General features: G+C 44.3%; 1 protein-coding gene across 4 annotated transcripts in view; it reads left to right on the top strand.

Moving 5' to 3' along the window:
• The window catches only part of LOC110526411 (E3 ubiquitin-protein ligase arkadia-C), a 44,737-nt gene that overhangs the window by 12,426 nt on the left and 17,549 nt on the right, over positions 1 to 14,762 (top strand). For all 4 annotated transcript variants that reach the window (XM_036980802.2, XM_036980799.2, XM_036980800.2 and 1 more), the window contains exon 3: positions 7,800 to 7,926. In XM_036980802.2, coding sequence (XP_036836697.2) covers positions 7,800 to 7,926 — 127 coding nt within the window. The remainder of the gene's footprint in view (positions 1 to 7,799; positions 7,927 to 14,762) is intronic.

The following is a 14,762-nucleotide window of genomic DNA, read 5'->3' as shown; positions in this document are numbered from 1 at the left end:
CTCAACAGCAATGAGAAAAGCTGCCTAAATATTGATTGATGAATTAGCTCAGTCAGAGCGAGGCTATTTTATGAACAAAGCACAATATCACAGGACTAGGATGGGTGTGGGTGTATCTGTGGGTGTATCAAATTGTATTGGTCACATACACATGGTTAGCAGATGTTAATGCGAGTGTAGCGAAATGCTTGTGCTTCTAGTTCAGACAGTGCAGTAATATCTAACAAGTAATCTAACAATTTCACAACTGCCTAATACACACATGTAAAGGGATGGAATAAGAATATATTCATAAATATATGGATGAGCGATGGCCGGGCGGCGTAGGCAAGATGCAATAGATGGTATAAAATACAGTATATACATATGAGATGAGTAATGTAAGATATGTAAACATTATTAAAGTGTATTTTTTTTAAAGTGACTAGTGATCCATTTATTAAAGTGGTTACTGATTTGAGTCTGTTTGTAGGCAGCAGCCTCTCTGTGTTAGTGGTGGCTGTTTAACAGTCTGATGGCCTTGGGAGAGAAGCTGTTTTTCATTCTCTCGGTCCCAGCTTTGATGCACCTGTACTGACCTCGCGCCTTCTGGATGGAAGCGGGGTGAACAGGTAGTGGCTCGGGTGGTTGTTCTTGATCTTTTTGGCCTTCTTGTGACGTCGGGTGCTGTAGGTGTCCTAGAGGGCAGGTAAGTTTGCCCCCGGTGATGCGTTGTGCAGACCGCACCACCTTCTGGAGAGCCTTGCGGTTGACAGCCCGACAGGATGCTCTCAATTGTGCATCTGTAAAAGTTTTTGGTGACAAGACAAATTTCTTCAGCCTCCTGAGGTTGAAGACGCGCTGTTGTGCTGCCTTCACCTCGGTGTGGGTGGACCATTTCAGTTTGTCCGTGATGTGTACGCCAAGGAACCACGATCATCTCCTTTGTTTTGTTGACGTTGAGTGAGAGGTCGATTTTCCTGGCGCCACAATAACAAGTTCCCTCACCACCTCCCTGTAGGCCGTCTCGTCGTTGTTGGTAATCAAGCCCACTACTGTTGTGTCATCTGCAAACTTGATGATTGAGTTGGAGGCGTGCTTGGCTGCGCAGTCATGGGTGAACAGGGAGTACAGGAGGGGTCTGAGCATGCACCCTTGTGGGGCCCCAGTGTTGAGGATCAGCGAAGTGGAGATGTTTCCTACCTTCACCACCTGGGGACGGCCCATCAAAGTCTAGGACCCAATTGCACAGTGTGGGGTTGAGAGACCCAGGGCCTCAAGCTTAATGATGAGCTTGGAGGGTACTATGGTGTTGAATGCTGAGCTGTAGTCAATGAACAGCATTCTTACATAGGTATTCCTCTTGTCCAGTTGAGATAGGGCAGTGGGATGGCGATTGCATCGTCTGTGGACCTATTGGGGCGGTATGCAAACTGAAGTGGGTCTAGGGGGGCAGGTAAGGTGGAGGTGATATGATCCTTGACTAGTCTCTCAAAGCACTTCATGATGACAGAAGTGAGTGCTATGGGTGGCGCTAGTCATTTCAAAACATAATACTACATAGTTTCCTTAGGACTCGAAGCGAGGCGACCATCTCTGTGGGTGTATCTGTGGGTATTGACATTTTTTTCATTTTTTTATTCTGTCCGCAGTGTTTGAGCTCTGTGCAGCTTTGTAGGTGCCACAGGTAGAGGCAGTGAAAAGTCCAGCATTTTCCATTCTTTTGAACATAGCTCTTGTGCAGTGGAATACAAACATAGAAGTTAAGCCCAAGGGTTTGCTGGAATATGACCCCTGGGCCATGGCCAAGCCTGTTAGGATTTTTATGAATTTACATAGGCTGAAAATGCCTGAAACAAAGAGGGCTATGTTCAAGGGACATTTCAGTTTTTTTCCTCTCATATTCATACGCCTCTTTAGGAACCTCTGAGGCTGGTTCTTCAGCAGTTACCATGAATATACATGCTTTGATGGAGCTCTAATGTATGTGTTTCACTTTGAGACATCCAAATGAGGGCCAGCATCGATTGCTATAAAAGGTGCTATAGAAAGGCCCGGTGCTGCACACACACATTTCAAGTTTCAGACTATATATGCGCATTTTGAATTTCCTGTTGAGTAGCAATAGCATCTTCCCTCCCACATATCTCAGTCTTGCACACGGTCATTATTATGTAGCACATTCTCTTTGTTCTACCGAGGTCACTCACTGGTCACTCACTGGCTACTCTCTATCACACCGCTGAGTCACCCTGACCTGTGAATACCAGTGGAAAATAGACTTTGCACGCAAGGTGGGTAGGTACTGCTGATGGGGGCAAACCGACCTTGCACCGCTACCCGGAGCTCCAAACCTGGCAGCCCAGAAACCAAGCCTCTTCCTCTGTCTGAGCTGCAGGTGTCTGGGTTTATGCACCCAGCTTCTCCTCCCACAACACACCATAGTACAGCAGGGTAGAGCAGCACAGCACGCCTCTGACAACCACCTGCTGTTTCCTGAGCTGCACCGCTACAACACAAGCCAAAGAACGCCATTTTTCAAGAAACTCTTAATTTTCCGTTCCTGCCCTACCCTCTTTCACCTCTCTCAGTTGAATGTCTTCGTGTAGCTAAGCTGTAATAGTGTTTCCACTCAGTGGCCCTGGGGAAGGATCGAGCGGGTCATGGGGCGAGGCTGCCTCTCTGTGTCTTTGCTATGGGAAGTAGGTGGGTGGAGAGGACTGACTCAAGCACTAAGCCCCACTGTATCTTGCTAACAACAAGGGCTCTCAGAGGAGAAACTATGCCATTGTTTAGAGGAGAGGAGAGGAGGCAGTCAGTAGAGATAGATCTCTATTGGCCAGAGGAGGGGATTAATGTAATGGACATAAAAAGGCCCAATCACCAAGCTGCCTATTCGTCAGACTTTAAATACATGGACATGACAGGAGTGTTTTAGTACTGTAATTCCTGTATTCATGTCACAATATAGACATATTCCTTGCAGTAGGGTATGAAATCATGACAGTTCTATACATTACATTTCTATCAGCAACTGTCCATACTGTGTGTTATGCCAAGCTGCATACACCCCTGAGGTCACAATCGGCCCTTTCTCAACTGCAAAATGGAGAATGCAGACACTACACACTGAAATAAATATCTATTCAAAGCTAGCTGCCAGGACATGTATCTTATTTGTCAATGTCAATAGTCACGTCTGCCCTTGTTATGATGCGAGGTCATATAGTCTTCTTATTTACATTCCCTGAACCAGGAAGTGTTTGTGTAGAGCAGTATGTTTCATGAGGGAGAGAGGTAGCTAGGTTAGGAGAGGGTGCTAAGCAGCAGCACCCAGTGGACCACTGCAATAGAACTCACTCAGGGGAGTGCTGATGTTCACTAGAGCAACAAGCCACTGCTCATTGCACAGGTACACACAAACCACACAGCATCTATGAGGCAACACATGGCACAGTTGAACCTAATGTTACAATCATTTCAGTATAGTAATAATACACAGTGGACTAGAATGAATTTCGTTTTTGATCTGTAATTTTAAATCTGTAAAAATATGTCTGTAGATCAAACAGATAGTCAGTATAAGGACCACATTTAGAACTAGCTGTTTGGGGTGGTGTGACAAAAATAAGCCTCTTGCCTTCCTGGTTGCGATGTTATGAAATGTTAAGTGTATTGAACACACCCTGGGCCTCTTCCTGACAGTGAGGCCAGGTCAGGCATGGCTGGAATGAGAGATACTAGACAGGGGACCAATCAGAGTGCAGATGCAGAGATTGCACTGCAAATCCTGCAGACAGTGGAGAGCAGAGCAGCATTTACTGACCTACATTTCACACAGGCCCAGTACACAGACTGTTAGCCTGCACACCCACACCACAATCGCTATTCATTTATACTGATACTGATACTCCTATTTAGCTTTGGGTGTGTTTCTCGCCTGGTGAGGAAGAACCACCAGAAGATGCTGGTGGAGGTTGTTTTATGTTGCTGCGTAACACACATGAGGTCATGTGTTGTCAACCAGCCATCTTCACAACAGAGCCTGCAACATACAGCAACAGACATGTACAGTATAACCTCTCTGGAATTAACTGCGTACTAAAACGGATGCAATTTTATTTACGTAAAGTGGATTTCCGGCGACTTTTCCAGCTACTTTATATGATCATTATCAGTTCAACATTGTTTACATCAGGATTTGCAGGTCAAATTGCCAGATGTGTCTCTCCTCAGTATACTCTTATCTATTCGGATGCAGCTACTCGCCCAAGCCTCTCCAGGTTCTCCTTTACCCAAATCCAGATAGCAGATGTTCTGAAAGAGCTGCAAAACCTGGACCTGTACAAATCAGCTGGGCTTGACAATCTGGAACCCTCTATTTCTGAAACTATCCGCCGCCATTGTCGCAACCCCTAACACCAGCCTGTTCAACCTCTCTTTCATATCGTCTGAGATCCCCATGGATTGGAAAGCTGCCGCAGTCATCCCCATCTTCAAAGGGGGAGACACCCTGGACCCAAACTGTTACAGACCTATATCCATCCTGCCCTGCCTATCTAAGGTCTTCGAAAGCCAGGTCAACAAACAGGTCACTGACCATCTTGAATCCCTCCATACCTTCTCCGCTGTGCAATCTGGTTTCCGAGCCGGTCACGGGTGCACCTCAGCCACGCTCAAGGTACTAAACGATATCATAACCGCCATCGACAAAAGACAGTACTGTGCAGCCGTCTTCATCGACCTTGCCAAGGCTTTCGACTCTGTCAATCACCATTATTCTTATCGGCAGACTCAGTAGCCTCGGTTTTTCTGATGACTGCCTTGCCTGGTTCACCAACTACTTTGCAGACAGAGTTCAGTGTGTCAAATCGGAGGGCATGCTGTCCGGTCCTCTGGCAGTCTCTATGGGGGTGCCACAGGGTTCAATTCTCGGGCCGACTCTTTTCTCTGTATATATCAATGATGTTGCTCTTGCTGCGGGCGATTCCCTGATCCACCTCTACGCAGACGACACCATTCTGTATACTTCCGGCCCGTCCTTGGACAATGTGCTATCTAACCTCCAAACGAGCCTCAATGCCATACAACACTCCTTCCGTGGCCTCCAACTGCTCTTAAACGCTAGTAAAACCAAATGCATGCTTTTCAACCGTTCGCTGCCTGCACCCGCACGCCCGACTAGCATCACCACCCTGGATGGTTCCGACCTAGAATATGTGGACATATGTAAGTACCTAGGTGTCTGGCTAGACTGTAAACTCTCCTTCCAGACTCATATCAAACATCTCTAATCTAAAATCAAATCTAGAATCGGCTTTCTATTCTGCAACAAAGCCTCCTTCACTCACGCCGCCAAACTTACCCTAGTAAAACTGACTATCCTACCGATCCTCGACTTCGGCGATGTCATCTACAAAATAGCTTCCAATACTCTACTCAGCAAACTGGATGCAGTTTATCACAGTGCCATCCGTTTTGTTACTAAAGCACCTTATACCACCCACCACTGTGACCTGTATGCTCTAGTCGGCTGGCCCTCGCTACATATTCGTCGCCAGACCCACTGGCTCCAGGTCATCTACAAGTCCATGCTAGGTAAAGCTCCGCCTTATCTCAGTTCACTGGTCACGATGGCAACACCCACCCGTAGCACGCGCTCCAGCAGGTGTATCTCACTGATCATCCCTAAAGCCAACACCTCATTTGGCTGCCTTTCGTTCCAGTTCTCTGCTGCCTGTGACTGGAACAAATTGCAAAAATCGCTGAAGTTGGAGCTATCTGAGCAGCTAACCGATCGCTGCAGCTGTACATAGTCTATCGGTAAATAGCCCATCCAATTTTACCTACCTCATCCCCATACTGTTTATATTTATTTACTTTTCTGCTCTTTTGCACACCAATATCTCTACCTGTACATGACCATCTGATCATTTATCACTCCAGTGTTAATCTGCAAAATTGTAATTATTCACATACCTCCTCATGCCTTTTGCACACAATGTATATAGACTCTCTTTTTTTTCCTACTGTGTTATTGACTTGTTAATTGTTTACTCCATGTGTAACTCTGTGTTGTCTGTTCACACTGCTATGCTTTATCTTGGCCAGGTCGCAGATGCAAATGAGAACTTGTTCTCAACTAGCCTACCTGGTTAAATAAAGGTGAAATAAATACAAAAAATAGTCACTTTACCCTGCTACATTACCAAAGTTATGTGGACACCTGCTCGTCGAACATCTCATTTCAAAATCATGGACATTAATGTGGAGTTGGTCCTTCCCCCCTTTGCTTAACAGCCTCCACTCTTCTGGGAAGGCTTTCCACTAGATGTAGAAACATTGCTGCGTGGACTTGCTTCCATTCAGCCACCAGCATTTGTGAGGTTGGGCGATTAGGCCTGGCTCGCAGTCGGCGTTCCAATTCATCCCAAAGGTGTTCGACGGGGTTGAGGTCGGGGCTCTGTGCAGACCAGTCAAGTTCCTCCACACCGATCTTGACAAAACCATTTCTGTATGGACCTCGCTTTGTGCACGGGGGCATTGTCATGCTGAAATAGAAAAGGGCCTTCCCCAAACTGTTGCCACAAAGTTGGAAGCACAGAATCGTCTAGAATGTCATTGTATGCTGTAGCGTTAATATTTCCCTTCACTGGAACTAAGGGGCCTAGCCCACACCGTGAAACAGCCCCAGACCATTATTCCTCCTCCACCAAACTTTACAGTTGGCACTATACATTCCGGCAGGTAGCGTACTCCTGGAATTCGCGGTACCCAGATTTGCCTGTCGGACTGCTAGATGGTGAAGCGTGATTAATTACTCCAGAGAACGCGTTTCCACTGCTCTAAAGTTCAATGGAAGCGAGCTTTACACCACTCCAGCTGACGCTTGGCATTGCGCATGGTGATCTTAGGTTTGTGTGCGGCTGCTTGACCATGGAAACCCATTTCATGAAGCTCCCGACGAACAGTTCTTGTGCTGACATTGCTTCCAGAGGCAGTTTGGAACTCAGTAGTGAGTGTTGCAAACGAGGACAGACTATTTTTACGCACTTCAAGCACTCTGTTATTACGTTCTGTGAGCTTGTGTGTCCTACCACTTCATGGCTGAGCCATTGTTTCTCATAGGCGTTTCCACTTCACAATAACAGCACTTACAGTTGACCGGGGCAGCTCTAGCAGGGCAAACATTTGACAAACTGACTTGTTGGAAAGGTGTTATCCTATGATGGTGCCACATTAAAAGTCACTAAGCTTTTGGCTCCTGAGTGGCGCAGCGGTCTAAGGCACTGCATCTCAGTGCTAGAGGCGTCACTACAGACCCTGATTCAATTCCAGGCTGTATCACAACCAGCCGTGATTGGAAGTACCATAGGGCGGCACACAATCGGCCCAGCGTTGTAAAATAGGCCGTCATCGTAAAGTAATAATTTGTTCTTCACTGACATTCCTTGTTAACTAAATAATAAAAAAATATTGCATGGTTGTGTGCTCGATTTTATACACCGGTCAGCAACAGGTGTGGCTGAATCCACTAATTTGAAGGGGTGTCCACATACTTCTGTATATGTAGTGTATCTACCTCAAGTACCTCGTACCCCTGCACATTGATCTGGTACTGGTACTCCCTGTATATAGTTCCATTCTTGTGTATTTTATTTTATTCCTCTTGTCTTAGTTTTAAAAAATGTACATATATATATTTTAGTCTGCATCAATTGGGAAGGTTCGTAAGCAAGCATTTCACAATATACTCTACACCAGTTGTATTCGGCGCAAGTCATTTTAATAACATTTGATTTGACTGTGTTGTGTTCCAGTTTCTCTGGATGAAGACGTGGTGGTGATCGAGGCGACCCCTGCACCCCCTGTCCCAGCCAGCGAGGAGATCAACGTCACCTCCACCGACAGCGAGGTGGAGATAGTCAACGTGGGAGATGGCTTCAGGTGAGCACCTTCCCCTGTCTCCTCTCTGAGGAGATCAACGCTGTACAGAGCTAATGAACCACAGTGGAAAATCGAAGGAAGTGAGATGGTAAAGTACTTTGGCTGTGAAATTCTCTCTCGGGAGAAAAAACATCCACCTCAATATCTCCCCCCATCTTTAAGCTCTGAAAGTAATCTAAATGGCACTGGCCTTCATTTGTGTCCTGAGACAGCCTGGCCCTTCAGTATTGACAGTACTTTATCCTCGTGGCTCTGACGATATAATCACAGTCAACTGTGGTGTGTCTAATATAGGCTCGCTGGGCACTGGCTTCTCAAGTGTCATAACATTTTCTGAGACTGCCACATTGGGCTGGGGTAGTGTTTTTCCAGGATACCTCAGAAATGCAGTGTAGGCCCTTGGAGTGCTATTTGGCCCCTATGGAAAAGTTGCTGGTATCGCTGTGGCAGGAGAGATAATGCTCATCTGGGATTGGCCATGAAGCTGGCAGGCTGCAGCATTGCACTGGCATTCCACCGCTCTCCCAGCTGTTGCTATCGCTGTCTTCTTCAAGGGCAAGGCTTCCATACAGTAATACACAAGCTATCTCCCCATCCTCCATCAACAATCTAACGAGAGACCCTCTCTCCCCCAGGGCATTTTCATCTGACCCTCAGTTAACTCTGATTCATGGTCCAGTTACCTCTGATGCCCCTGTCAGGGAACTGCAGGTTCAGTTCGTCTCTCTGGTACAGTCTCTGATCTAGAGAACCAGGACATTAGATCCAGGTGGATTTGCTTTTCTTCTCGCAGCACGCTCTCCTGAACTGATATTACTAAAACATGGGAAATAAATGCCAGCTGGTTACAGGTTACCAGGGCTTTTGGCAGGCTTTGTGAAGTGGGTACCCAGAGTGTAGTCTTTCCACATAGACCTAGGCCTACATGATTTCTCTATCTGACTCTTGTGGGATGTCTTCTGAAAATGCTCTCTGCCATGACCTGAGGAGAGTTGATCTCATGCATTGGGATTTTACAGCAGTGCCAGTGTGAGAGCGCTATGCTACAGTATATCGGTGCTGTTGAGCTGATATAGTGGTGTTCCTCTCTGAGTTGATTCTGTTTCTACTTGTCTCCCCTCTACTTTCTCTCCTTTGAACCCCTCTCATTTATTTAATTGTTATTGAGGTGTCTTGGTGCATAGCACTGAGACTCATTTACACCAGCTTGATTCCATTATCTCACCCTCTGCTGCCAGAAATAGGAAGGCCTGTGAATTTCACTCCTGCCAGCAAAGTCACTCTGTCAACCCAAATGAATTGCTCTCTGTTTGTGGTATGCCTCGTCTCTTATGAGACAAATTAGCAGAAATTCTGCTCCAGCAATCAAATGGTCAGTTTCAGTTACTGTAGCGTTTATCTTGTATAAAACATTTATACATGCCACAACACTAAACAATACATTTATTGCACTATAACGGTGACAAACGGTGCCCACAAACTGTTAGGGCCTACAGTGCTTTCGGGAAAGTATTCAGACCCTTTTACTTTTTCCAAATGTTACGTTACAGCCTTATTCTAAAATCGATTCAACTTTTTTATTATTATTAATATACGCACAATACCCCATAATGACAAAGCGAAAACAGGTTTTTAGAATTTTTTGCAAATGAATAAAAAAAATAAAAAAAATATTTATATAAATATTCAGACCCTTTGCTATGAGAGCCAAAATTGAGCTCAGTTGCATCTTATTTCCATTGATCATCCTTGAGATGTTTCTACAACTTGATTGGATTCCACCTGTGGTAAATTAAATTGGAGGGCCTTGGTCAGGAAGGTGACCAAAAACCTGATGGTCACTCTGACAGAGCTCCTGAGTTCCTCTGTGGAGATGGGAGAACCTTCCAGAAGGATAACCATCTCTGCAGCACTCCACCAATCAAGCCTTTATGGTAGAGTGGCCAGACGGAAGCCACTCCTCAGTAAAAGGCACATGACAGCCCACTTGGAGTTTGCCAAAGGCACCTAAAGGACTCTCAGACCATGAGAAACAAGATTCCCGGTCTGATGAAACCAATATTGAACTCTTTGGCCTGAATACCAAGCAGCATGTCTGGAGGAAACCTGCCACGATCCCTATGGCGAAACCTGCTCCAGAGTGCTCAGGACTTCAGACTGGGGCAAAGGTTTACCTTCCAACAGGACAGCAACCCTAAGCTCACAGCCAAGACAACACATGAGTAGCTTTGGGACAAGTCTCTGAATGTCCAGAGCCCGGACTTGAACCTGATCGAACATCTCTGGAGAGGCCTGAAAATAGCTGTGCAGCGACGCTCCCCATCCAATGTGACAAAGCTTGAGAGGATCTGCAGGGGAGAATCTCCCCAAATACAGGTGTGCCAAGCTTGTAGCGTCATACCCAAGAAGACTCAAGGATGTAATTGCTGCCAAAGGTGCTTCAACAAAGTTCTGAGTAAAGGGTCTGAATACTTATGTAAATGTGATATACAGTGCCTTGCGAAAGTATTCGGCCCCCTTGAACTTTGCGACCTTTTGCCACATTTCAGGCTTCAAACATAAATATATAAAACTGTATTTTTTTGTGAAGAATCAACAACAAGTGGGACACAATCATGAAGTGGAACGACATTTATTGGATATTTCAAACTTTTTTAACAAATCAAAAACTGAAAAATTGGGCGTGCAAAATTATTCAGCCCCCTTAAGTTAATACTTTGTAGCGCCACCTTTTGCTGCGATTACAGCTGTAAGTCGTTTGGGGTATGTCTATCAGTTTTGCACATCGAGAGACTGAAATTTTCCCCCATTCCTCCTTGCAAAACAGCTCGAGCTCAGTGAGGTTGGATGGAGAGCATTTGTGAACAGCAGTTTTCAGTTCTTTCCACAGATTCTCGATTGGATTCAGGTCTGGACTTTGACTTGGCCATTCTAACACCTGGATATGTTTATTTTTGAACCATTCCATTGTAGATTTTGCTTTATGTTTTGGATCATTGTCTTGTTGGAAGACAAATCTCCGTCCCAGTCTCAGGTCTTTTGCAGATTCCATCAGGTTTTCTTCCAGAATGGTCCTGTATTTGACTCCATCCATCTTCCCATCAATTTTAACCATCTTCCCTGTCCCTGCTGAAGAAAAGCAGGCCCAAACCATGATGCTGCCACCACCATGTTTGACAGTGGGGATGGTGTGTTCAAGGTGATGAGCTGTGTTGCTTTTACGCCAAACATAACGTCTTGCATTGTTGCCAAAAAGTTCAATTTTGGTTTCATCTGACCAGAGCACCTTCTTCCACATGTTTGGTGTGTCTCCCAGGTGGCTTGTGGCAAACTTTAAACGACACTTTTTATGGATATCTTTAAGAAATGGCTTTCTTCTTGCCACTCTTCCATAAAGGCCAGATTTGTGCAATATCCGACTGATTGTTGTCCTATGGACAGAGTCTCCCACCTCAGCTATAGATCTCTGCAGCTCATCCAGAGTGATCATGGGCCTCTTGGCTGCATCTCTGATCAGTCTTCTCCTTGTATGAGCTGAAAGTTTAGAGGGACGGCCAGGTCTTGGTAGATTTGCAGTGGTCTGATACTCCTTCCATTTCAATATTATCGCTTGCACAGTGCTCCTTGGGATGTTTAAAGCTTGGGAAATCTTTTTGTATCCAAATCCGGCTTTAAACTTCTTCACAACAGTATCTCGGACCTGCCTGGTGTGTTCCTTGTTCTTCATGATGCTCTCTGCGCTTTTAACGGACCTCTGAGACTATCACAGTGCAGGTGAATTTATACGGAGACTTGATTACACACAGGTGGATTGTATTTATCATCATTAGTCATTTAGGTCAACATTGGATCATTCAGAGATCCTCACTGAACTTCTGGAGAGAGTTTGCTGCACTGAAAGTAAAGGGGCTGAATAATTTTGCACGCCCAATTTTTCAGTTTTTGATTTGTTAAAAAAGTTTTAAATATCCAATGAATGTCGTTCCACTTCATGATTGTGTCCCACTTGTTGTTGATTCTTCACAAAAAAATACAGTTTTATATATTTATGTTTGAAGCCTGAAATGAGGTTATAAGGTTGCCAAGTTCAAGGGGGCCGAATATCCCATTGCAGATCAAAACCCTGTTTTGACACTTAAAAATACTTCAACAAGCAACATTGTGCAGGTTTATATATATATATATATATTTTTTTTTTTTTATACATTTGCAAGAATTTCTAAAAACTGTTTTTGTTTAGTCATTATGGGGTATTGTGTGATGAGGATTATTTTTTAAATACATTTTTGAATAAGTTTAACGTAACAAAATGTGGGGAAAGTTGAGGGGTCTGAATACTTTGCAAATGCACTGTACATATAGCTGTCCCAACAGCAGTCCCAACACCTTACCACTGCTACACCTGGCTATCAGTGGAGCCTTGTCGGGCAGCAAAACAGTTCATTCAGCCTAATTTACTGACTTTCAAAAAACATAGCTGATATGGCTGACTTGCTTAAAGAAATGTGCTTACTACTGACAATTGAGATTTACAAACTATGGCGTAAGGGGACGACGTGCGGATGAGGCAATGTGTTATTTCGATTAAGACACTAATGAGCGAGTTAGGACAGACGTTTTCAATATAACTATTTGTTTAGCACTTTTGAAATGGGCTGTTCTTACAGTATTCTCCCTGTACACCAAGTCAGAACTGTAGGATAAATAAAGGGGAATATAGGCAGACAATGAAAGCTCTTACAATATTCTTTGATTGCATTTCTCTAAAACAGGTTATAGGCACCACCAAGTCAGAACAGTAGGCAAAATTTAAGAAGTGAAAATAGATTACATTTATTAGGGTGAGGCATGTGGGCTACTAACAGTTAACTACACAACATACTCTTAATATTACTTTCTTAGCTACAGTGTACATATCTCCCTGGCATGTTACATTTATGCAGCAGCATACAAGAAATCTTTGGACTCCCCTTGTTCTACTGTGCTCACTTGAACAGGAAGGTGGCGCGGCAGTCTTTCGTGGGCAAATTTTGGCATCAAACTCGAATCAGTCAGGCATTCTCTGGATTTATGGTGCCTTCATGACAACTGGGAACTCTGAAATTAACAAGGGCGAATCATGATGACGTCGGAGCTCTAGAAATAGGCCCGAGTTCCCAACTTGCAATTGTGAGTTGGATGACCATTCAAACCCTATTTTCCCAGTTGTCTTGAACTCAATGAAGTCTGAGATTTCCCAGTTCAGAGTTCCCAGTTGTTTTGAGCATGGCGATTTGCGATTTCCAGCTTGTTGCGTAATGTTTATGTCCAATGGCCGATGAGCACCGATACGTTTTATCTATAATTTCTCTTTTATTATTTCTCTTCATATGACAAGGAATTAAAAGGATTTGCCAGTAGATTGTCGACGTGACTCATGATGATGACTGCTAGCTAAGATTTTGAAAGTAAGACATTGACATGATCACTCCAATCAAAGCTACTGTAGCTATAACGTGATTTGAAGTCATTTTATCTGTGGCCAATGACCTTAATCTTTCTTGGATGGACACTTCTAATGTAATTCTATGGCAGCACCCAAGGGGCTTGAATTTTCGAGTTCTACCCGTAGATTTTGCAGTGATGTAGGTTGTCATTGTAAATAAGAATTTGTTCTTAACTAACTTGCCTTTTTTTTTTGTCTAGTTTCCCCATGCGTGACAGAACACTGAGCCAATCACGGCGCAACTTGAGAACACTACCAACCCCTTAGCTACGTATTTTCCTCTGGCTGCCCCACCACCACAGAAACCACTGAGCTAGGCTGAATCCCCTGAATTTTGGAACTGCCCTACTCAAGAAAGCAAAAAAGAGACCAACTTTGTATGCCGGTTTATTAACTCAATTATATTTTAGTTTTTTACGTTGTTTGTGAACTGATATGTGACACGTATTAATGCCAAAATAACATGCAAAACAGGCAACAACAAAAAATCAAAACAGGTGGAGCTCAAAACCGCCCTGAATAAGGGGTTGCCCCTGCTTGTATTTAATGGCTAGGTATCTGGGGTGTAAAGTAAACAAAATAAACCTACATAGGTGATTTTATGTATCCTTTTTATCCCATTGCAGATCAAAACCCTGTTTTGACACTTAAAAATACTTCAACAAGCAACATTGTGCAGGTTTATTGAATAGGCAAATTCTCTCAACCCTGTGCCTGTCACCAGTGCACAAAGCATGCCACAGGTCTAAAGATATCAGGAGTGGCCAGCCCAATGAGCCCAGTGCATTTTCATGTTTTTTCCATTTCATCTGAATGACATGCAGATGTTCAGGTTGTAAGTAAGGTAGTAAAGCTTATTTATCTGGGTAATGGATGGCTGATTGGAGAGGAGATGGAGACTGCTAGTAATCCCAGGTGGAGCCTCTCAGCTGCTGTGTCCTTGAATGAATCACTAATTTGCTTGAGTAAATACTCAGCTGGCTACATAAATGCAAACTTAATGAGGCCGTGTCATTCATTTGCATGTTAGGGGATTGGTTGGTTCCTGGCGCTGTATACTCTTTACTAGCTAGCTAATCCACCTTGTGTAATTATGCTCCTTACTAATGTAATCCATAGCATGCTAGCATTGTTAGCCATAAGCTTATGTTTTGTCATTCCCGGTCATTATGCTTTCAGGAAGATAATCAGCCAAATATGGCCTCCTCTATGATGTCTAGAGAGGAGGTACACAGCACAGCCATGTCATGGCGTGTTCTGTCTAAACAGGCCCGTTGGGGCCAGAGAAGGTTCTAGAAGCCTCTGTCTCTCTGGTATGACCAGTCATGTGGCATCACTTCCCATTATTATC

Source organism: Oncorhynchus mykiss, chromosome 6, assembly GCF_057628025.1.
Source record: "Oncorhynchus mykiss isolate SJ-2025 chromosome 6, ASM5762802v1, whole genome shotgun sequence".
NCBI lineage: Eukaryota > Metazoa > Chordata > Actinopteri > Salmoniformes > Salmonidae > Oncorhynchus > Oncorhynchus mykiss.
This window is presented reverse-complemented; position numbering and strand designations above follow the sequence as displayed.